This window comes from Equus caballus, chromosome 3 (genome assembly GCF_041296265.1).
Source record: "Equus caballus isolate H_3958 breed thoroughbred chromosome 3, TB-T2T, whole genome shotgun sequence".
Classification (NCBI taxonomy): Eukaryota; Metazoa; Chordata; class Mammalia; order Perissodactyla; family Equidae; genus Equus; species Equus caballus.
The window spans coordinates 56,582,572-56,604,946 of NC_091686.1; the positions used below are offsets into that span (position 1 = coordinate 56,582,572).

General features: G+C 41.6%; 1 protein-coding gene across 5 annotated transcripts in view; it reads right to left on the reverse strand.

The window, feature by feature from the left end:
- AFF1 (ALF transcription elongation factor 1) overlaps positions 1 to 22,375 on the reverse strand; it is a 176,584-nt gene that overhangs the window by 147,205 nt on the left and 7,004 nt on the right. For all 5 annotated transcript variants that reach the window (XR_011437499.1, XR_011437500.1, XM_023637755.2 and 2 more), the window contains exon 2: positions 16,415 to 16,488. Coding sequence is in view for 2 of the 5 variants with exons in the window: in XM_023637755.2 (XP_023493523.1) it covers positions 16,415 to 16,452 (38 nt within the window). In the remaining 3 variants the exon portion in view is untranslated. The remainder of the gene's footprint in view (positions 1 to 16,414; positions 16,489 to 22,375) is intronic.

Here is a 22,375-nt window from a genome sequence, read left to right on the forward strand (position 1 = left end):
ATTCAATTTCTACTGAAGAAATGTGTATCTTTTTTTTTTTTTTTTGAGGAAGATTAGCCCTGAGCTAACTGCTGCCAATCCTCCTCCTTTTGCTGAGGAAGGCTGGCCCTGAGCTAACATCCGTGCCCATCTTCCTCTACTTTATATGTGGGACACCTACCACAGCATGGCTTGCCAAGCGGTGCCATGTCCGCACCCAGGATCCGAACCAGCTAACCCCAGGACACCAAAGCGGAATATGCGCACTTAATCACTGCGCCACCGGGCCGGCCCCAAATGTGTATCTTAAGGCCAGACTTTTGCCAATGAGCTCCATTCTTTGATAACCTATTGCCCACTTGACATCTCCACTTGCAAGGATTTTCATAGGTGTCTCAAACCTCAGCTCCCCCCAAAAGAACTTATACCACCTTCAGTCTTCCCCATCTTGGCAATACCATCTCCCAGTAACAAAGCCGAATGATTAGGAATTATTCTTGACTCTTCTGTTTTATACATTCTCTGCATCCCTTACCTACAAATCTTTTTTCGCTATTTCTCGAAAATTATCCAGAACCCATCTGGTTCTTTCCAGCTCTCCCATGGACTACCTAACAGTCCCCCAACTGGTGTTCTGCTTTCACTTCTGCCCCTTTATATATACTCCATTCCGCATTGGACAAGTGACCTTCTAAAATCACGTCAACCATTAACCTCCTTAAAATTCCTGGATGGCTTCCCATTGCCCTGAAGTCAAATTTCTCAGCACGGCACATCAGATAATTTCCTGGCCTGGTGCTCTATGCTCCAGCTATACTGAAGTGCACTCACCTCCTCAAAAGGGCCCTGTTTTTTGTTTTTTAACCCAAGTCTTCACAAGTATGTTTCCTTTTTCAAAAAGATTTTATTTTTCCTTTTTCTCCCCAAAGCCCACCGGTACATTATTGCATATTTTTATTTGTGGGTCCTTCTAGTTGTGGCACGTGGGACGCCGCCTCAATGTGGCCTGATGAGCAGTGCCATGTCTGCCCAGGATCTGAACCAGCGAAATCCTGGGCCGCCGAAACAGAGCATGTGAACTTAACCACTTGGCCACGGGGCCAGCCCCCTCAAGTATGTTTCATTTTACCTGGAATACATTTTTCTTCTCCCCATTCCACCATACAATTTTCCAATTGATTAACTCTTAAACATACATTAATTTTCTGCCTAGCCACCTCTTCCTCCAAGAAGTCTTCCCTAATTATTCTCCAAATCTGCAGTTAGGTACCCTACCTATCTGCACCTGTAATGCCTAGTACTTCCCTGATAGCACTTACAGATGAAGGAACAGACAAACGAAGCAGAAGTGGGAGAAAGGCATAGCATATGCCAAGGCATGGGATTTGAAAGATAAAAGTCTTTATATGGAATTGTGAGAACTTCTGTACAGCTCAGCACCAGGGTTGATGGAAGACAGGAGTGATGGGAGATGAGAAAGAAAACACTGAGGCCCAGGGGATGGAAGGTTTGAATGCCTCCTTAAGGGAATCCAACTCTAAAATGTAGGGATAAGGAGTCCTGCAAGTTTTTAAAGCAGAGGAGGAAAATGAACAGACAGGACACCCCCTGGGCATAATGATGATTCTCCCGTTGAGGAACAACAATGCAGTCAGGATAGGGAGAAGCTGACTCACATTTAGGGGGCAGAGGAATCAGTGGGGGAAATGACGGCACTCCAGAAGAAGTTCTGCTTTGGAAAGCCAGATGCAGGAGTTGCCTACTGGGGTTGGTGAAGCCACGATGAGAGACTCTGCAGAGAAAATTTGTGGTATAAGAAGGAAGCAAGTCAGCAATAAAAATTTGAGGAACAACAACTTTAATCAAGCAGGAGAAAAGGAAGTAGCATGTGAAAGGCAGAGGGCCGATCAGAATGGCAAGGAGCATATAAGCCAGGATGAGCGTCCCAGAGGGGGCATCAGCAAGGAGGCAAGGAATGTCCACACGGTGTGTCCAACTTCCCTGGCAGCACTGTGCACACAGGATGCACTGAGCATTTCATGAAGTGTAAAATAATACACTGAGTGCCTCTGTTTGGGTTATATACATTCCAGAGAAGCTGCATGTATTTCTCAGATTATCAAGTCACTATCTATTACGGAAACTGTCACGTAGGGGAGGTGGGGAGGATATAGCACACCCACCTGGGATGATATTTCAAAAAATCATACCCACTCCCTGATTCCCCGTGGCCGAGTGGTTAGGTTCTCCAGCTCTGCTTCGGCGGCCCAGGGTTTCGCCAGTTCGAGTCCTGGGTGCGGACATGGCACCGCTCATCAAGCTACACTGAGGCGGCGTCCCACATGCCACAACTAGAAGGACCCACAACAAGAAACGCACAACTGTGTACTGGGAGTCTTTGGGAGAAAAAGGAAAAATAAAATCTTTAAATTCTTTTGAAAAGAAACAAAATTTTCTTCCTACAAATAATGACCCTCTAATTTTTTCGAATTGGGTATTTTAATGTATCCTATCTTCCTAAAGGAGAGAGATCTTGCTTTAGTGTGAAAGGTCATCAGAATTGGTGGAGTGGGGGAGGGGTGCAAAGAACTGGGCAATGACAGACAAACCCTGATGGAGAAGACAGGCTCAGAGAAAGGAGAAGGGAGAGGGAAAGGCATACAGAAACACCCACGAGCTGAAATCCGCACTGAAATCCGCACCTCGTAAAGGGTCAACCAGCAGACTGGCGGAACCAACTCACGCTTAAGGATTCAGAAATGCGCATTAGACTCATAATGATACCAAGTATCAATATTTCCTTTCTTTGAGCCATACTGGAGCACCTATCTTCAAAATACAGGCAACATTCCTGCTTTTCTGGCCACAGTGCTTTCCTAGATACAAGTTTAGAATGCCAAATGAAGAAAAAACATTCTTCAGCTATACCTTTCACTCCTCCTCTTTCGCTCATAGGCTGATGAGAGAAAAGGCTTAGCAAGTGTGTATGCAGACCCTGAACATTAACCCAAGCCTAACACCCTGGGTAAATCAGACAAAAACGCTCCTGCGAAATGACATTGACAACTTAGCCTGAGAAGTGAAATACAGGTGATTTTTAAGCACTATTAGCTATAAAGCTTGCTGTACTCTAAAGCAATTTGTTTTTAAAAGGTCAATGAGGGCAAATAAGTAGCAGTAAATCACTGTTTACACAAATTCTGAAAACTTTACATACAGGCCTTAAAATGTCAACAGTTGGGTCGACCAGTAATTGCCTCAACAGTTACATGATTTCACAGAAACATCGTTAACCCGTTAGTAACAAAGTAAGAACTTTGGGTTGTTTTTCCAAGAAAGGGCAAATAAATATCAATTATAACTGCCCTCCATCCTGCATGTCCTCTGACAGCCGTAACTACAACAGCAGCACGTGCAATCTTTCCTTCATCACCAGTGATTTGCAAAGCACAGAGACAGTGCTGAAGGATTAAACGGGCCTCTGTAAAAGAAGTTTACAATTGACACAGATGTGTGAAGTAACATGGAGACTGAGGCAAATAAGCAACAGGTCTTAGAATAAAAGTCTGGGTCTAATCAGGAAAGAGAAACTACACAATGATGTGAACAGAAGTTTAACATAAAAACTGTTAAGCTCTGATAGAGGAATAACTCTAAAGGGTACCTTGAACGAGAGAGGGTATCCAATGAAGGACAAACTTTGAATGGGAGTCCCTCCCCAAAACTGAAATTGAAGTATCACTTGCAAAGGTATGGTTGCAGCCCATTGGATGGCACTGAAGTTCACCGGAATTGGTCCACACTGCTGAGCAGCAGGAAACAGTCCTCTGGGGTGGATGTGAGCTGAGGCTGATGGCAGGTGCAGAGAGGGAGCTGGGTGCCTCTGTCAGCATGATCCTGAGCGTGCCAGCGTCTGCACTAAGAGGACCCAGGCAAGGGCTGCAAAGTCGCCAAGAGACTGCATGCTCTGAGGCACCTGGCTGAGGCAGAGCACCACGGGATGTATATACACATACACACACATAGTGTGCACGCTCACACTGACAGACTGTGCAGCAGGAATAAGAAAAAGCAGTGACCACAACCAGGAAGAGAAGCAACCTAACTCCAGCAATGTCCCTCCAGCGCCCTCTACTGACCAAGTTTAACACCGTGCTCACTGTAAAGGACAAATGCTTAGAGTCCACCACAGCAGAGCAGGTACTGAAGGGTGAATTTGGAAAAGAGAGGCATTAATTGAAATTCGGCTCAGAGGTAGAGGCAAAGATGGAAGCGCACAAAGAGAGCAATGGACTTCTTGTGTGAATGGAGTTTTATAAGAGGTTGCATTTCAGCTTCACCTTGAAGGATGAGTGAGGTTTTGATAGACTTGGTGTGCGTGTTGAGGGGTGGTGCCTGGCAGCCGGGAAAGTGAGAGAAAACTCACCCTATGTTTAGAGGACAGTTTTACTATTAACTCTGTCATCTTGAGCAAACCATTCAACCTCTTTAAGCCCACCCTACCTTATAAGATCCCTATGAAGTTACAACACAACAGTGGACTGCGAGTAAACTTTGAAAAAAGCTTAAAGCATTAGATGAAAACCACTTGATGATAACATCTTCACATGGTAACTAGAATACCAGCTCTGGGCCGGGCTCTACCACACTGATCTGCTCCCCCCCAGCTCCTTCCCTCCCACCTCTTCCCCTGGTTCCTAGTGGACTCTCCGATGTCAAGTCTCTCTGCAAGTCTTTGCTGAATGAATGAGCAATTCTTGGATTATCATGAGAACAGAGAAGACCCTCCATTTAAAATCAAACCAACCTGAAGGAAATACATGATTTCTTATTTACTTCAAGTAAAAGGGTAAAAAGTATTCTATCTACTTTCTCTACAAGTTAGACACACCCATCTTGATGTATATCCTAAACTGTATCTTAATGTAATACTTTAATAGGAAATATGAAATAAGGATTTTAAGAAATGAGTACATAGTGTCACCTACCATTTAAAATTATCCAATTATACTCTTAATAATTTACTAATATTGAGAGTAATAATATAACAATATATAATTAGTAATAACAATATTATACTTTGAATAATATAAATTCCATAATAACAAACCAAAATCAGTCTCCTAACCAGCTGAGCCCTCGGGCAGCAGGAAGATTTCATGAAGCAGTGCACGCCCTGCAGACCCCGCCCACAGGCCAGGCTTCTAAACCTCTGAGGGCCTTTAAGGACCATCATGGAGTTCCAATTCTCCAGGCGCAGAACACTAGAATTAGCAAAGGCAGTCAACACAAAAGGAAGAAAATTAATATTTATTAAACACCAACTCAGCGCAGGCACTCTGTTGGGTTTTTCAAAAAACACATTATCTCACATGATTCTCATTATTATTTTATTTTACCGACGAAGGAAGCAGAGTTTGGAGCGGTTGAGTGAGCTGCCCAGCGTTACACAACCCTAGTGAGGCTGGAATTCAAGGCCAGGTCTCACTGGTTTCAAAGCGAACTCTCTTTCCCTGGAAGGTAGGCTGCCTCTCCAGGTGAAAACGTCAGGGCAGGCCCTCGCCGAGCCTGCGGGAAGTGTTCTCGCCAGAGTCAATACTGCAGGTGGAGGAATGAGGACAGAAAGGAAAAGTAACATGACATTAACAACTGTCGAAAACATCCTCCCATCTCACTCCATTCACTGCCTTTGCCCTCAACTCTGTCCTTTACAAGCTGAGGAACACATATTTTTATATTTTTAGACAAGATATATTCTCTGCTCTCATTGATTAAATACTCTGTTCCATTAGAAAATCAACACCTCCATTCTTAAATTAAGGACGATTTCATATCTCAGTCATCAAGCGCTCACTGGAGGAAAGTAAGTTTCTGCCGGATGTCAAAAGATAATCTAAAATGAGAACGGCTACAACTTCTAACCGTTGAGAGCTTGATTTACTAACCAGGCCACCACCTGGCATCTGTGCAAAGCTCTGCAGCCTGCAAAGCACCCTCTGAGAGAGCACACAGCATCTCAGCACGGGGATGAACCAGCTCTGCCTGGGGCAAACTGGGGAGATGCTGACATCTCAGGACAGGCACCACCTCCATCCCTCGATTTTTAAATTAATTCATCTTTTCCCTCCATCGCTCATTAGTCACCTCTAGCCCCCTCCATCCTTTCTTGTCTTCACCCCACCTTCCACACCCCAACATAAAGATATCAGCTTTGTTCCTTCACTAGAAAGGACACATGTTTCTTTGACTACTGGAGCCATGCTGAAGCAATCTTCCAGGAAGAACCTTTTATCTAATAGTCCTTCCTTAACAACGTCAGAAATGAACAGTTAACTACAGAGGATCTCGGGCCCAAGCCTCAGAGTTTCAAACCAGAGCTCAGAAAGTATTTCCCTGCCTCTGGGTTCTGCAGAGACGATGTGGAATGGGGGTTGAGGACTAGGGTGTCTGGTGGCAGAAGCAAGGTAACCTGAGTATCTGTCACTCATGAGTCGGTTAACCATCCCTTTGCTGTTTTCATCTGTAACACACAGACTCATAGGGAGCTCTGAGACTGATGTGAAATCACGTCTATTGAAGACTTATTAGCACAGAACCTGGTCACTGTGCTCATTAAATATTAGCTGCTTTGGCATCTGAACTCACAAAAGTAGCAATAACCGGTAGAGTCTCCCATGTTCTCACCATTCCAGTATCGAAGGGAACTGCAAGGCCTTAAATACTCTCTTATCTACAGTTGAAAGCACCTCTGCTGGAGGATGGCTTCTCTCTACCCACCATCCAGGGACGTGCTCCCTCCCCTCCAGCTGTGACCTCGCCCCCTTTCTCAAGTCCTACAACTTGTTTGGAAGATACACTCAGGAGGTGATTACCGAACATCTGGAAAGTCAGTAAACACATTAGAATTCTTGGGTGCCTAGCACCCACTAGTTCCACTCGGGTTACAAAGGGCAGTCACTGATCTGCAGTTGTTTTAAATCTGGTTAGGGCTCAGCCAGACTGCAGCCAAGGAGCCAAGTGAAAAAACAGCAAGAGATAAGCTTGCTGGGGAGCTGGGCACACAAGGAAAGGAGTTTACCAAAGGTGGAACTTCACCTGCGGGGTGGAACTTAGAGACCGGTTTCCAAGCCTTCGTTCCACAAAATGCTAGATTCTTACTGTTAATACTAGTGTTTTAATAGTGTTGCTTTCAACATAAACATGGAACGTAAAGCGTTCAAATACTGTCATTTTGGTTAAAGGCTTTGATCATAAGCAAAGCCTTGTACTACACAAATAAAAGGAATACTAACTTTAAACATAAATTTGAAAACAATGGCCTTTGGACTCCTTCCTTTACAAAGGTCTAAGAATTTACTTAAAAACTGACCTCTTTCTGCACAGCACAGGAGTAAGGGAGTTTTTCTTGAAAAGAGTCTAAGCCCTCAGTCTCTCCAGAGGAACAGGGCTCAGCAATCCTGCCCTGTCACCCTTGTTGTAACAAAAGCACAGTGAACCCGGAGCCCTTTGGTTCCCAACCTCGCAGGAAGAGCCGGGGGCCGCCCTGGGCAGAGCACGTTTATCCCGGACTGGAGAGTCAAGGCAGGCCGGGCAACCCACGGCCACCTCCTTGCACCCTCAACAAAGATCTCCTCCGGGGTAAGCAGTCAGAATGCCAACAACGAGCAGCCCCACGCTCACCACTGGGAAACCCTGTTTTCTTTTAATTAAAAAAAATGTAGGGGTCATCCCTCAGCTTTGTTTACAAGTAATGAGTCTTGCAGCCCCCATTTATCACCCCTGGAGATTCTTTTACACTTTGATGTGAAAAGAGTCAGGGCCCATTGTGATTTCAACCACTCCAACAGCCATCCTTTCATTTGCAAACGAAGCCCCTGCCCCCAGTAAGAACCAACTGTCAGAAAAAATTCATTGCCTTTCCTTCCGATGATTTATCAGAGACGGGGAGAGAAGTTGGCTTTAAGACTACCTTCCAGAAGGGCTCCCAGCACACCCCGAACACATTCCCGACCTTTGCTGGCTCTTTCTGACCAAAATGCCCCTTTCCCAAATCCCATTGCTTGTGAAAGGTGAGCTTCTCTCTTGAAGCCACCCCATCCAGAAGGACTTTCTTCCTTTCTCCTTTAAGCTTTCAGAGAAAGCCAAGCGGCCTAACATTACGCATTGTTTAAGTCTTCTCTGTCTCAGGGCAACCCTCCAGAGCAAGGACTATACCAGCACCCGGACGGCCCTAACAGACACTCAACCATCCCAATAATTAGGTCACAAGGTACCCCGTTTTCTCCCGTCTTTACCAGATGCTTACACGGAAAGAAATGAATATTACGACAGTTTAAAAAGGAAGAGGATTTAAAGATTTCTTGACGTATCTAAGAATCTGAGGCAACAGTCAAAAAGAGGAAGTTACACAGCCGGACTAGGAAGATTTCTCAAGTTAACTTTAAAAAATCAGAATATAACATGCATTTTAAAAGTGCTCTGCTCACACACGCATTTTCACAAAGTGACATACCCTGGTAACCGGCACCCAGATCAAAACATGGAACAATTCCCACAGTCTTGGACTATTAAACTATTTTTAGCAAAAAGACTTATCTTGACTCTAAAGAGCTTTAGAGCTAACTTCCATTCTACAGGAAATACCTGAGATAGAGCCACAGGGATCCCCAGCCTCAGCAGCACTGACATGTGCAGCCAGAAAACTCCTCGCGGGGTGGGGGTGGGGGGGCATCCTGTGCATTGCAGGATGCTGAGCAGCACCTCTGGCCTCTACCCACTAGATTACAACAACTAAAAATCTCTCCAGACTCTGTCAAACCTCCCCCCTCCAGGGGGTAAAACTATTCCTGGTTGGGAACCACTGGTATATAGGAACAAGTCAAACACATTAAGAGGAAGCAAACAGACAAATGCACAATGTAGGACACATGTTCAACTCAGCTTCAACCAGTCAACCCTCCACCTCTGAAATAAGTCGGGTACATTTTCTAGATTAAGGCTCAAGAGACAGAACCTAATGCAATGTATGCACTTCAGTTTGCTTAAATCAGGATACAAACAACTTTAATAGACATTTTTAAACAATCTGGACAGTTTCGATATGGGCTGGTTACTAGACAAACCCAAAATGTTAATTTTATTAGGTACGAGATTGGTGTGCAGTTATGTAGGGAAATATCCATATTTTTTAAAGAGATGCACATCAGGTATGCAGGAGTGAAGAAATAGATGCCTGGAATTTGCTTTAAAATACTTCAGCAGAGAAAAAAAAGAAAAAGGATAGATTTTTTAAAGTGTGGCTAAATACTGAGAAATGTTAAATCTGGGGAAAGGATATTTGAAAGTTAATGAAATAGTCTCTCTATGTATACTAAAGTCTGAATAGTCCTATGATAAAAATTTTCTTTTACAGTGAGGAAGAGAAAAGGAGAAAGAGTAAGCAAGAACTATGATTAAGTCTATACTAAATTAGGTTATCAGGGCTGATAGTAATTCTTTGTTGCTGCCACAATGCGTAAGATTTCTCTCTCTCTCTCTTTCTTTCTCTCCCTTTAGACTCTCTCTTTCCCTTAACGAGAAGTCCTGGACCACCTCATGCTTTCAATAGCTTTAATAAGACCTGTCCACTTTATCTATTAACATCTTACCTATATAAACATATATAATCCAAAGTCTACAATTTTAAAACCATTTTTAAACAAAAGCAACAAAAATTCTTAAAGCAACAAAAATGGTGGTACTCTGCACTGCAGGTTATGAAGAAGGCACCATCTGACGAAGGTGTCAGAATGTGCTGGGCAAAAGCAGAAACGAAATTGCACGGTACCCTACATGTTAAATGTTATTTAGTGTAGTAATTAAAAATCTTCCCAACCAAAACAAACTAGTTATGCTGGGGTAACTAAACTCTGATTCACACATTCAGCTGTTCACTTCTCCAGGCCTTTGCTTCCTCCTGTACACTCAGGTCGATTGCCACCTAATCTGACCTCTTCACAGGGTTATCATGAGATTCAGAAAGCAAGACTCAGATTCTGCAGTAACGTCCTCCAGGCTCCTGGAAACACAGAGGAAACTGGAACTGAAATTCTCTTCTTTCTATCCCCGTTGCACAGACTCCAAAGGAGGCTGCCTGATCCAGCTTCAGAAGAAAAGGACCGTTGTAACTGATGTCCTCCAAAAGGAAGAGAAATGGTCTTCCCCACTCAGGATGGTACAAAATTAGTATCCCTACAAAGCTGATGTAATCCTTAACAATTCAGCTCAGCGTCCCTCTTATCCACCACCACGGACCGAAGGGTCACCTAAAGCGATATAACGCCCACTGCCTGGACTAGTATCCATTATACTAAAGGCACTAAATAAGTATTAATTCGTTCTCTTCCTACTCTCAGTATTAGTAGAGAGTTCAGAGGTGACGGCAAAGAGAAAAACCATAGCAAATCTGAAACAGCCCCACATGCACACTGAGTTGTGAATTTAGAATAACTGAAGATGACTCTAAATACAAATCTACCTTACAAGCAATTCCACTCCTAGACATCTACCCAAAAGAAATGAAAACACACGTGCAACATTATTTATAAAAGCCAAAAAGTGGACACAACCCAAATGTCCATCAATTGGTGACAGGAAACAAAACACTGGCAGCAGCATACAATGAACTTTATCTGGCAACAAAAAGGAATGAAATATTGAAATACACGCTACAACATGGGTGAATCTTGAAAACCTTATGCTAAGTGAAAGAAATCAGTCACAAAAAAAACCCAAACATGTATTATGTGATTGCATTTACGTGAAATATCCAGAACAGGCAAAAGTATGAAGGAGATTAACGGTTGCCTGGGGTTGGGGTAGGAACAAGATTAAGTGCAAACAGGCAGCTGCGTCTATTAGGGGTGCAACTCTGAAACTGGATTATAGAGATGGGCACATAACTCAGTAAATTTACTAAAAATCATTAAGTTGCATACTTAAAACAGAAGTAAATTATACCTCAATAAAGTTTTTCTTTTTTTAAAAGACTATGCAACTTGTAGAAAAGAAAATACCATGCAGCAGTGTTTCCTTACACTTGCTGTGTGATTTAGGATAACCCCATAGCCAATATTCAATGCAAAACAGACCACAGTGAAACTTGTCAATGTATCCACATGCCCTGCAAGTAAACACACTTCGTTGTTTCGTTTTTAAAGGTTTGTTTCAAGGTCTCTGCCATTCTCCTTCCTACGAATGCTCCTCCTGGGACATCTCTCAAAGGAATCCTTCCACCCAGAGAACTGCCTCTGAACAGAGCCTTTCCCTTCCAAACATTATCATAGAAGCTACCAACTCCTGGAACCCCCATCCTCCCATCAGCACCAGTGGTGGCATTAATCATTTCCAGAGGATTTATGACATATCAGGCACTGTGATAAGCACTTTATGTGCATTATTCTCCTTATCCCCATTTTAATGAGGCTTTAAAAGTTGAGCAATTTGCCCAAGGATTACCAGACTATCAGAGTTCTAAACACAAAGCTGTCTGCCTCCACACTCAAGCTAGCTATTACCACACATATAGCTATCACACATAGGTCAACTGGATTTTACTGGGGTAATTACTCAGTATTCCTACAGTTTAGCACCCCCCCACCACCACCAAATTTAGCTGTCTCTTTGGGAAGAACTAATTCTGAAAAAGATTTCCTGGGGTAACTCTGAAACCAAACTCTTCTAAGTGCATCAAACTGAGGGACTCATCTTAAACTACACATGACAACGATACATACTTAACAGTTAGGAAGCATTTTCTAAAATAAAGGGAAACAAAGAGTTCTGTAGAAGAAATGCTATTGCACTTGTAAATCAGGCCTAAAGCAACTTGCTTGGGAAATACAGGAAACCTCCTTATTTCCCACCTTCGCAATTCCAGGTGTGGATTATTTACAATGCCCAGGCCAATTGCTGTTTCAGGAAAACACGGCCCACAACCATTAATCTCTCCAGTAAGCATCTGGAGATTGGGCCCCTGATTCACTCACACAAGGAAAATCTGTCTAATACGTGTTAATCAGCTTAACACCTTGTAGCTTCCTCACTAATTGAGGACGCTTCTCAATTAGGAGAGTTAACTTTATTTCAGACTCTCCCAGCAATGGAGAGCTTCCAGGACTACAGTATAATATGATTCACGTCCGTGAAAGTCACTCCCTCAAATCTTCCCGAAGAGCCCAAACGTTCTTAAAGAAGCACTCACACTCAATGGCAGAAAACGCATGTCCCACAAATCTGGCAATGCAGCCTAAAATAAAATTCCTTTCATTTTTATATTTTATCATAACATGTTTTCCCACAATCAAGTAAAGTTTTCCCAGAATGTATCCCACCTTTATTCTCTGGCTTCACTTACCTGCGCCCAATTTCAGCAGAATGTAATTTAGCACACACTTTGTAAAAATTAATTTTAGTTTCAGGATTCCAAAAAGAAAATAAGAGAATTCAAGCAATGGGTATCAAAGAGTAAGAGGGGGAACATGTTAGTGAAATGGCAAAAAAGTATGTTCTCTCTTTCAACAAGAAAAAAGAATGGTAATTAAAAACTCCAGAAAAAAATAAAAACACCCTTCAAAGATGAAGCAATTTAAAATGTGGCATGAATTTGAACAATTTCCTCAGCTAAAGATAAGGCTTCATTTGTCCTGATCAATATGAATCTTCTCTTTCAAGTGGTGCTTGGGTTGACTTTGAACCCAGAGAGGAGAAATGAAACCCTAAACACTATTCTGCTTCTCAATCAAAATAACATAAAATAATGCTTATTGGTTTTTCAACTTTTATTATCCATTTAAAGACAAAGCTTGCAAGAGCACAGATAATTATAAACTAAAATGTGCTATCAATCTGGACAATCTAAAACTAAAAGCAGAGCTAATAGCTGGAGGGTAGAAGAGAGAGAAGTGGAAGGAAGAGTAAGGATAATTATGTTATTTTACACTATGGAAGGTTGATGGAAGAAGAAAATAAAAAAATTTAATATTGACTATATAATATACAACTAATATAGTACATTAATATAAAATATATTATTATAAGGATATTTGAATGTTAAAGATATTTAAATGTATGAAATAGAAGAAATAAAAATAACATAAACACCACGACTGAATAGAAAACATGAGGATACTATACGATCACATTTAAATAAAATTCAAAAGCAGACAAAACAAATTCATGATGTTAAAAGGCAGAAGAGCAGCACCGTTTGAGAGAGGTAATGGCTGAAAGGGGACAGGAGGGGGCTTCTGGAGAGCTGCTCTTGTTACTCGATTGGTTACACAAGTGTGTTCACCTCGTAAAAGTGCACTGAACTGTCCTGATAATGTCTGCGCTTTTCAGTTTGTGATACTCCAATAACAATTTTCAGAAAGAACAAAAAGAAAGGGGATGGGCAGGGAGGTGGGGGGAATATAAGTGAGCTCAGATTCGATAGTGTCTAATGCTGATAAACTTGGAAATCAAAGAATAAGCCTATTACTTATAAAAACTAAAACAAAAATCGTCATTACACATGACATGAACATTCTGTCCACGCTCATGACTTCTGCTAGCCCTGAGCAAACTAAGGGTTCACACCCAGACTTCTATTTCGTATGCGAGATTAGAGCTGCAGACGAAATACACATCTGTTTCCTTTAAAATATGCACTAGTCCTGGATCAGTTCCACATGAGTTTCTTGGTTTTTTTCTGTACTACGAAAAGATTAAACACCTATCATAATTAAAGATTTAAACAAGTGAGCTATTGGTATATATAAAAAATAGAGCTCCTTGTAGGATTCCCCTAGCTTATCACTTAGACTGGATATTAAAATTAAAAGGAGCACACCAGGGAGGTGAGGCGCTGGAAAGATAAACGTAACAAAGAATAAAAACAGTTCTGTGATTGCTAGACTGTGACTACAAAGGGCTACAAAGTTACCCACCTAACCTAACAATAATTAACAACAACGATAGACACATGTAAATAAGAGAGTACAAAGTATCTTTTTAATCTTGCCACTGATAATGCTGTCTTCTTCTACTAGAAATTATACTGCATTCAATAAGCAGAAATTTCTGTGGAATCATACCTCCACAAAAATCTTAAATTCTCACCAATCTGATATTTATATTCTTTCTGTAGGAAGACCCGGTCTTCATACTCTATAGAATTCAACTCTCCCTAATTGATGAATTCAAAGGGACCTCAGTCAAAATGCCAACAATAACTTTTCTAGAAAATGACAAATGACTTCAGGGTACACACGGAACCGTGATCAGATGTGAATAGCTATGAAAATTCTAAAAATGAACAGTAATGACAAAGAATCTCCCTGAATATTAGGATCTGATTAAAAAAAACAGTGAAACAGTATGCCACCACTGCCAGAAGAGGCAATCAATGGGACAAAAGAGTTCAACAAGAGACTCACGAATGTGATGGAATTTAGACACTGTACTCAGATCAGTGGAGAAAAGACAGAGGATTCAATAAACTATGCTGAAACAATTGCTAGCCTTTTGCTTTTTAAAAAAAGATGGCTCCCGGGCCAGGCCAGTGGCATAGTGATTAAGTTCCCACGCTCTGCTTCAGCAGCCCCAGGTTCACGGGTTTGGATCCTGGGTGTGGACCTAGCCATGCTGTGGTGGCATCCCATATATAAAGTAAAGGAAGATTGGTACAGATGTTAGCTTAGCAACAGTCTTCCTCAAGCAAAAAGAAGATTGGCAACAGATGTTAGTTAGCTCAGGGTCAATCTTCCTCAGACACATACACAAAAAAGATGGCTCCCCAACATCCCCTGGACTTTTTAACTTTCTTATTAATATGGAAATTTACAACACATACTTTGTGCTAAAATTAATTACAGATGGACCAAAATACTAAAAAATCAAACATCTAAAATTGATCAAAGTTAAGAAGGCTAAGCAGCTAACTAAATGTGTGAATCCAGCTGTGTGGGAACTGTAGTGAACTAGAAAGCATTCGTGCTTTCCCAAATTTTTTTAGATCCAGTCTTCCCGGGGCAAGGTGACAAAGCAGATGTCTGCAGGAGGAAATCAGGTGGGAGTTCTGGTCAACCTGTGGGCTGAGGCTCAGCACCTCGACACACCTGAAGAGTATTGATGGCATACCACTTGGGAAGTTCTGAATTAGAAAGCTCACACTTTGCCTAAAAGAGCACCAGCTATTCAATTCTATCTAAGTGTATCTATAGGGCAATACAAGCCCAATGTTGTTCAACTTGAAATTTTTCAAGAGAAGATCAAAGTCTAGATTGTTATGCAAAAAACATTGGCAGATATATACTTTTTAGAACACTGTGCAGGGCCAAACTAACCCATCTGTTGACCAGATCTGTCACATAGGCCACCAGCATACAAGTTCTGATTTAAATACAAAAAAATGAAACCATTCAAGTGCCAGCAGAGAACACATGACATTATTTTCACAATCTTGGAGTAGGAAAGACCTTTCTAAGCCCAATCAAAACCAGAATCCATAAAGGACAAGATATTTAACTACATAAAAATGTAAAGCTTATGTGTAACTGAACATTATGAACAAGCCTAAAGACAGATGACCGGTTTCCCCCAGGCTCTAGGAGAATGTGGACTGCTGCAGGCTGGGGGACATGCCTTCCTCTGTGTGGGAGGAGAGTGTACCAAGTTTAACAGCGCCACCAGGACCACCTGGAATTGAGGACATTTCCTAAATACACCAGAAAGGGAGAGGGAGGAGGAAAGCATCCAGAACAGTCCAGAATTACAGGCACCATCATCTGTTACTCAATGTTTGTTGAGTAAGTTTGAGTCTACCTATCTCAAACTTTAATATCATTAATATAAATAAAAACTGACCAGTGGAATTAAGAATTCCTTCTGGATATCAGATGAGTTATTCTTCATAACTGCTTCAGAATGTTAATCTGCTCCCCTCAACCAACAACGATCATGGAGTATATACAAGAAGGCAGTTAACTAGATGTGCAGAGTTGGAGGGAGACGGGAAAGTCGTAAACCGTAACTGACAGAATTCCCTCCTTCAAGGCCCTCATGAAAAAGTAGATTTCACCACAATATTTGTTTGAGCACATGCTGAATATGTGCCCATTTTCCAAAATCAGCGCAATATAGACCAATTTCTTGAACACAGAATTAGGATGCTGATCTAACACAAAATCCAACATAGTAAAGAAACGAGTTGAGGCTCAGAGAGTACTAGATTTGAAGAAAATATGTAGCCGGTCTAAGAGGTCTGACTTCACATAGAGAAAACTGAAATTTTCATGCATTTTCCTGCACCAGAGAGTTTATAAGTTGCAAAAACGAAAAGGACCAAACATATTCGTTAAAAAAGATTATAGAATTAAATATCGTCATATCTGTGAATCATGGATTTCACGGTTACCTGTTGCCACTGCTGTTGACTCTTTCAGTAAACGCCATTGCTGCCAGTCAGTGGAAAGTGACAAGTCTATTCATCTGAAAGAGACATATAAGCTCATAAGTAAACTCATAGGTACACCTGATCTGTAAGAAATCTTATTGGAAACAGAATTCAAAGTTCTCACTTGTATTAGAGAATGGTTCTTCACCAACTCCCAAGTTGCATGAACAACCCAGCTAGCTTATAGCAAAGGCCAAATGGACTTTTAATTTTGAGGCTGCTACTCAAAGCCATTTTAGCACGAAAAAAATGTGCACAAGTTTATCCTGAGGAGAAAGAAAGGAAATAACATTTCCCTAGTGTCTACTTTGTGCCAAGCATTGTGTTAAGCCCTTTTTAAAATGACATTTCATGTAAACATTACAATAAACTTGCAAGGTAGATACTAATACTCCATATACTGATAGCCCATTTTATAGATAAGAAAACTAAACCTCAGTTTTAAGTAATTTGCCTGAGATAACAGGTTGTGTCAGCATCCTCATTAGAATCTAAAGGAAGAAAGCACGCGCAAGAGAGGAAATCGACACTGGTCTTCACATAAGAATTCAACACAATAAAAATGTGGGCCCCAGTAAGAGCCAGTCTTAAGATTTTACTTCCACTCTTAAAAGGTACTTAATCCCCAAAACAGTTCTTGAGCATTCTCTCAGAACAGTACTGGATTTTTTTAAAAAGTTGTTATCCAACAAGGGCAGATGGCCTTGGTACTATCTTGTGTATCTCTAGAAACAACCTCTCTCTCTATGGTTAACACTATCAACAGCTGTTTCCTTTTCCCTTTCTTGTATGTGTTTGTAAATTTACTGCACTTATCCTAACTTGCTTTAAATAGTTTCTATTTTTTCAAATACCCTTAAGGCAAAGGGTATGCTACTAAATTAAACTAGTAAAGATTTAACAAACTGTTTGATACAAATGGAAACTCTACATTAAATCTGTAACAATTTTAGCTCACCTAGTATGTTTAAGAGGCTAACTGTTACCCTTTTAGCTAAGGCTGATGCTGAACACAGTCCTTCAGCTCTACTCTGACTCCTGATAAGGTCTTTTATGTCACCCTCCATAAAATTAAAATTGCCAACTTGCTGACTACAATGTTTCCATACTAGTAGATATCATTTGTCACTCTATCTCTTCCCTTGAAAGAATGCCAACATGGATGCTGCAAACATTCTAATTAAACTCACGCTAGTAGAGCTCTTAAGTTTTTCTGAGTCAAACATGCTTTGGAGCAGACGTTCCTCCAACCAGCTATAGTGGCCCTAGGCAAGTTTCCTAAATTCTGTAACTCAAATCCCAATCATCCCTTTCTCTTTCTTTTCCTGTCTCAAACACACTTTTGTTTCTCTTTCTCCCCGGGTCCTTCCCCCATCCCTTTACTCTGCCCATCCCCACATTATTTTCTTTCTCCCTACCCCTTTTTCTCTCCCCATGCCCCTTTTGTTGCTCTCTCCTTTTCTCTCTCTTGACATGGAGGGCTGGCACACAGTAAGTGATCAATAAAATGGTAGGCATTTGTTTGGGCGTTAATCTTCCTAACACTGCAAAGGCTTCTGAAGAGTCTGTGACGGCCCTCCCAGTGAAGATGCCCCACCTGTCTGCAGCCCAACAGCACCCCACCCCTAGGGCTGGTTGGTGGAGTGTGTGAAGGCAATGAGGGAGGAGGCAGGTTGGACTGTTGAAGGACGCCAACCTTGAGAGAGCAGTCCTGAGTTCACTTGTTTGTTCATTTACTCACCAAGCCAAGAATATTTCCGGAGCGTCTACTCTAAGACAGGTACTGAGAATAAGAGTGAAGGAAACAGACTCTTATTGTGACTGAGTTTACAAATTACAGGAGGTAAGCAAAGATGAAACATAATATACAGATGTTAGATATTGCAAGATGCTATAAGCAAAACAAGGCAAAAGCATAAAGTGCAAGAGAGAAAATGAGGTAAGGTATTGCAATTTTATATAGGGTGGCCAGAGAATGTAACATTTAAGCAAAGACTTAAAGTAAGTAAGAAGCAAGCCATGCAGATCTGTAGTGAAAAATAGTTCTAGAACTCTGTGGGATACTGATGTGTCAATGTAGATTCATCATTTGTAACAAATGTACCACACTAGTGGGAGATGTTGATTATGGGGGAGGCTTTGAGTGTGAGAGCAAGGAGGTCTATGGGAAATCTCTGTACCTTCAGTTCAATTTTGCTGTGAACCTAAAATTTCTCTTAAAAAAATGTCTATTTTTAAAAAAATGGTCCTAGAGACTGAAAAGTCCAAGACTGAAGGAGTCAGCTGAATGCTTGGATCTCACCACTGGCTTCTTGCTTGGTGGGTGGGTGGAGAACAAAGTGAGAGTGATGTACTCTCTGAAGGATATGGCCCCTGGGCACAGCTGGGGACATGTCTGTACAACTCAAATTTTTAAATTTGCCGGGAGGCACAATGCCTTCCACAGAGGCAGGGCAAGGAGGCTGCATCACCAGGTTACTGACTGTTATGACTCAGTTATGTCTCACAGAAAATACCAAATCAGCCTGGGAAAGGCTGTTTAGGTGCTGATGTACGCGTGACTTGCACAGCCATGTGGAGCAGCCATGCAACTCAGATATAAGGTTAGGTTAGGACACAATGAAAGTGCTGTAGTCAGAAACTTATTATCTTAAACCACTGCCAGGAAAGGAAATTAGTATATGCTGCAGTTAATTTCTCCTTCAAAGAATCGTTTTTACAAATATAGTCACATGTGTACAAGGAGATATGTGCAGTAAAATATTGTTTATAATAAGAAAACCGGTCACAACCAAATACATACAAACACAAAAATGGCTAAATCAATTATGACACATCATAGTGAGAGGCAACGTAACATCAAAAAGAATAGGTTCATCCAAACAAGATACTGAACAAAATGTACAACGTGAGCCAGTTTGTTTAAAAAGAAAATGCTTTATTTTTATGTTTATGTATAACACACGTGAGCATGCACAGAGCAAACTGTTACTAGTGGTTTCTCTGGAAAGGGGCACTTTCACTTTTTATTGTGTACGCTGTGAATCCTTTATTACCTGGGTAAACATTCTTTCTTTAAATATAGGGGTGGGGGGAATATACTTGCCTATAAATATTAAATCAGGTCTTCCTGATGTTTCCATAATTTTTTTTTAAGATTGGCCCTGAGCTAACAAATGTGCCAATCTTTTTCTTTTTCTTCTTCTTCCTTTAAGATTGGCCCTGAGCTAACAAATGTGTCAATCTTTTTCTTTTTCTTCTTCTTCCCAAAACCCCCCAGTACATAGTTGTATATTCTAGTTGTAAGGTCCTTCTGTTTGTGCTGTGTGGGACACCAGCTCAGCATGGCTTGATGAGCGGTGCTAGGTGTGCGCCCAGGACCCAAATCGATGAAACCCCGGGCCACTGAAGCAGAGCACGACCACTCGGCCACGGGGCCGGCCCCTAACATACATTTTTATATTATTTTCACTAGATTATAAAGACAAAATGGAATAATGAATGGAAGCAGGGCAGTTTAAAATCCTCCCACTAAAAAAAGCCAGGAAGATACAAATACAATCTGGCTGTATTTAATGACGGAGTAGTGCTGTATAGCAGAAAGACAATAGGATCAAGCGAGACAAGTGATTACCTTGGGCAAATGAAGCCCCAGTAGCCTCAGTGCTCCCATCTGTAAAATGGAAAATAGCCTACTTCACAGAGTTACTGAGAAGAGTGGATTATAATCTAGCTAAAACACTTAGCACACTGACACATCATAGGCATTCAATACATAGCAGCCCTTGCTGTTTAAGTCAGCAATATCTATGTTAAATTTTATGAAGTGAAATAGACTATGTTTCATTTATGAATGCACCCTGCCAAGTATACTTAACTGACCCTTCTATAGTCCTTCCAGCCTCTTGCAATGCAAATTCATTCAGAAATAAAAATGTCATGTATATCAAACTGCCTTTCTCCCCAAAATAGCAGGTAAAACAACTCAAGTAAAAAAAATTTTTTTTTTTTTTAGTTTTAGAGACACTCATACCATATACATATATAATTACAAGGAAAGAAAAAGAGGAAGGAGGAATACAAAACATGATTCAGGATATTTTCAAATATTCTGGTCTAGGTCATTAACTGCTTCCAAAACCTAGCACATTCCGGGGAGCCTACTCTTGGGGATATTTATGACAGGCTGGCTAAAAGGCCTGCTTTGCAACCTACCAGCTATACGACCTCAGGAAAATTACTATTCTTCTCTAAGGTCTCAGCTTTCTCTTCGGTAATATGGAGCTTCACGAGATTGTTGGAGGGTTAAATAAAATAATGTTTGTAATATTTTTAGCACCATGCCTGGCGCACCGTAAGGACTCAATAAACGGTAGTAGTTGTTCTAGTTATTTTTCTGCCAATCAAAGCACATGCTTGGGAGAATCCGTACATTACAGAAGCTTTTCAACTGGACAACCACCACTAAGCAGGTCTCAAAGCCCCATGACTATGACCCCATTTCCAAAGGAGACTATGAGGAAAATTCTCTGCCCAGAGGCCAGACTCGTCAGTCGTCCCTGGTCAGACCTACTTCCCTTGCCCTTTCCCACACAGCCTACAGGAATAACAGTCTCTTGGTAATGGGCAATGTGTCGGGGGTGAGTCATGATCACACACACTGTTTTCGTCTGAATTCCCCTGGACTCTGGGGTGTAATATCCCAAGCAGATCATAATCATAGCAGGGGTCCAAACTGTCCTTGTAGTTGCCCCAAATGATCACGGGCAGTTCCTTTAGCTTTCCAGTGCCACATGGAGCCCATGAGCTTAGAAACTCATAACGGAACACGATTTCCCCCGTTATCTTTTCTCCCCTTCAAATCCTTGTTCCAACCCAAACTCAAGGACACATTTCCCATCTTATTGGCCCCTTCTCAACACTCAGGTCTCAGCTCAATGACACATTCTCAAACAGGCCTTCCCTGATGAGCATGGGTAATGTAGCACTGCTGTGCCCTCAACCACATGCTCCAGCCAACCCAGTCTATTCCATTATACTCTACATGGGTCAGGAATGTATCTAGGGGCAAGTAACAAGTGCTTAATTAACAGAGGTTTATATTCCTCCTAGACCAAGTCTAGAAGAGGTTGGCTACTGGTACAGTTCTAGCTGTTCAATGAGGTCATCAGGAACTCTGGCTCCTTCCGATCTGCCATATTTAGCGTGTTGTCTTTACGCTTGCCATCTCATGGTACAAAAAGGCTGCTGCCATAACCAGACATCTCATCTACATTCAAGGCAGGAAGAAGTTGAGTGGAGGAAAGTGTGGCTATACCAACCACGTCTACCTCCTTTTGTGAGGAAAGGGAAATCCTTCCCCGAAACCTTGACTATCAAAAAATCAGAACTAGGTCACGTGGCCTCCTGGAGCTGCAGGGGAGGCAGGTAAATCAGGACACAAATTGTCATGATTTGGCTGGGAACAAACACGATCTATCACCTAGGGCTGGGCACAGTGTAGTCCCACACACAATTAAGGTTCTCTTAGCAAGAAAAAAATGGGAACGGGCATTGGGTAGGATAGTAACAGTGTTGGCCACACTTATCTTTTCACAGTACTCGCCACTATCTGAAATTAACTTATGCTAAATAAATAAACGTTAATTGCTTATATTCCCTCAACAGAATGCAAGCTCCATGTCTAGCTTTACATATACACCCCCAGAGCCTATATTTTAAAATAACTGTCAACTTTCTCACAGTAGGCAGGCATCATAGGCACTGGAATATAGTGAAGACAGTCTAGGTTATGCCGTAGTGGCAAATTAACCCCCAAATCTCAGTGGCTTGACAGAGCAAAGACTTATTTCATGTTCATCCTTTATGTCCATTGCATATTGGTGTGTTGGGGTAGGGGAGAGCATGGACCTTTTCTCCACA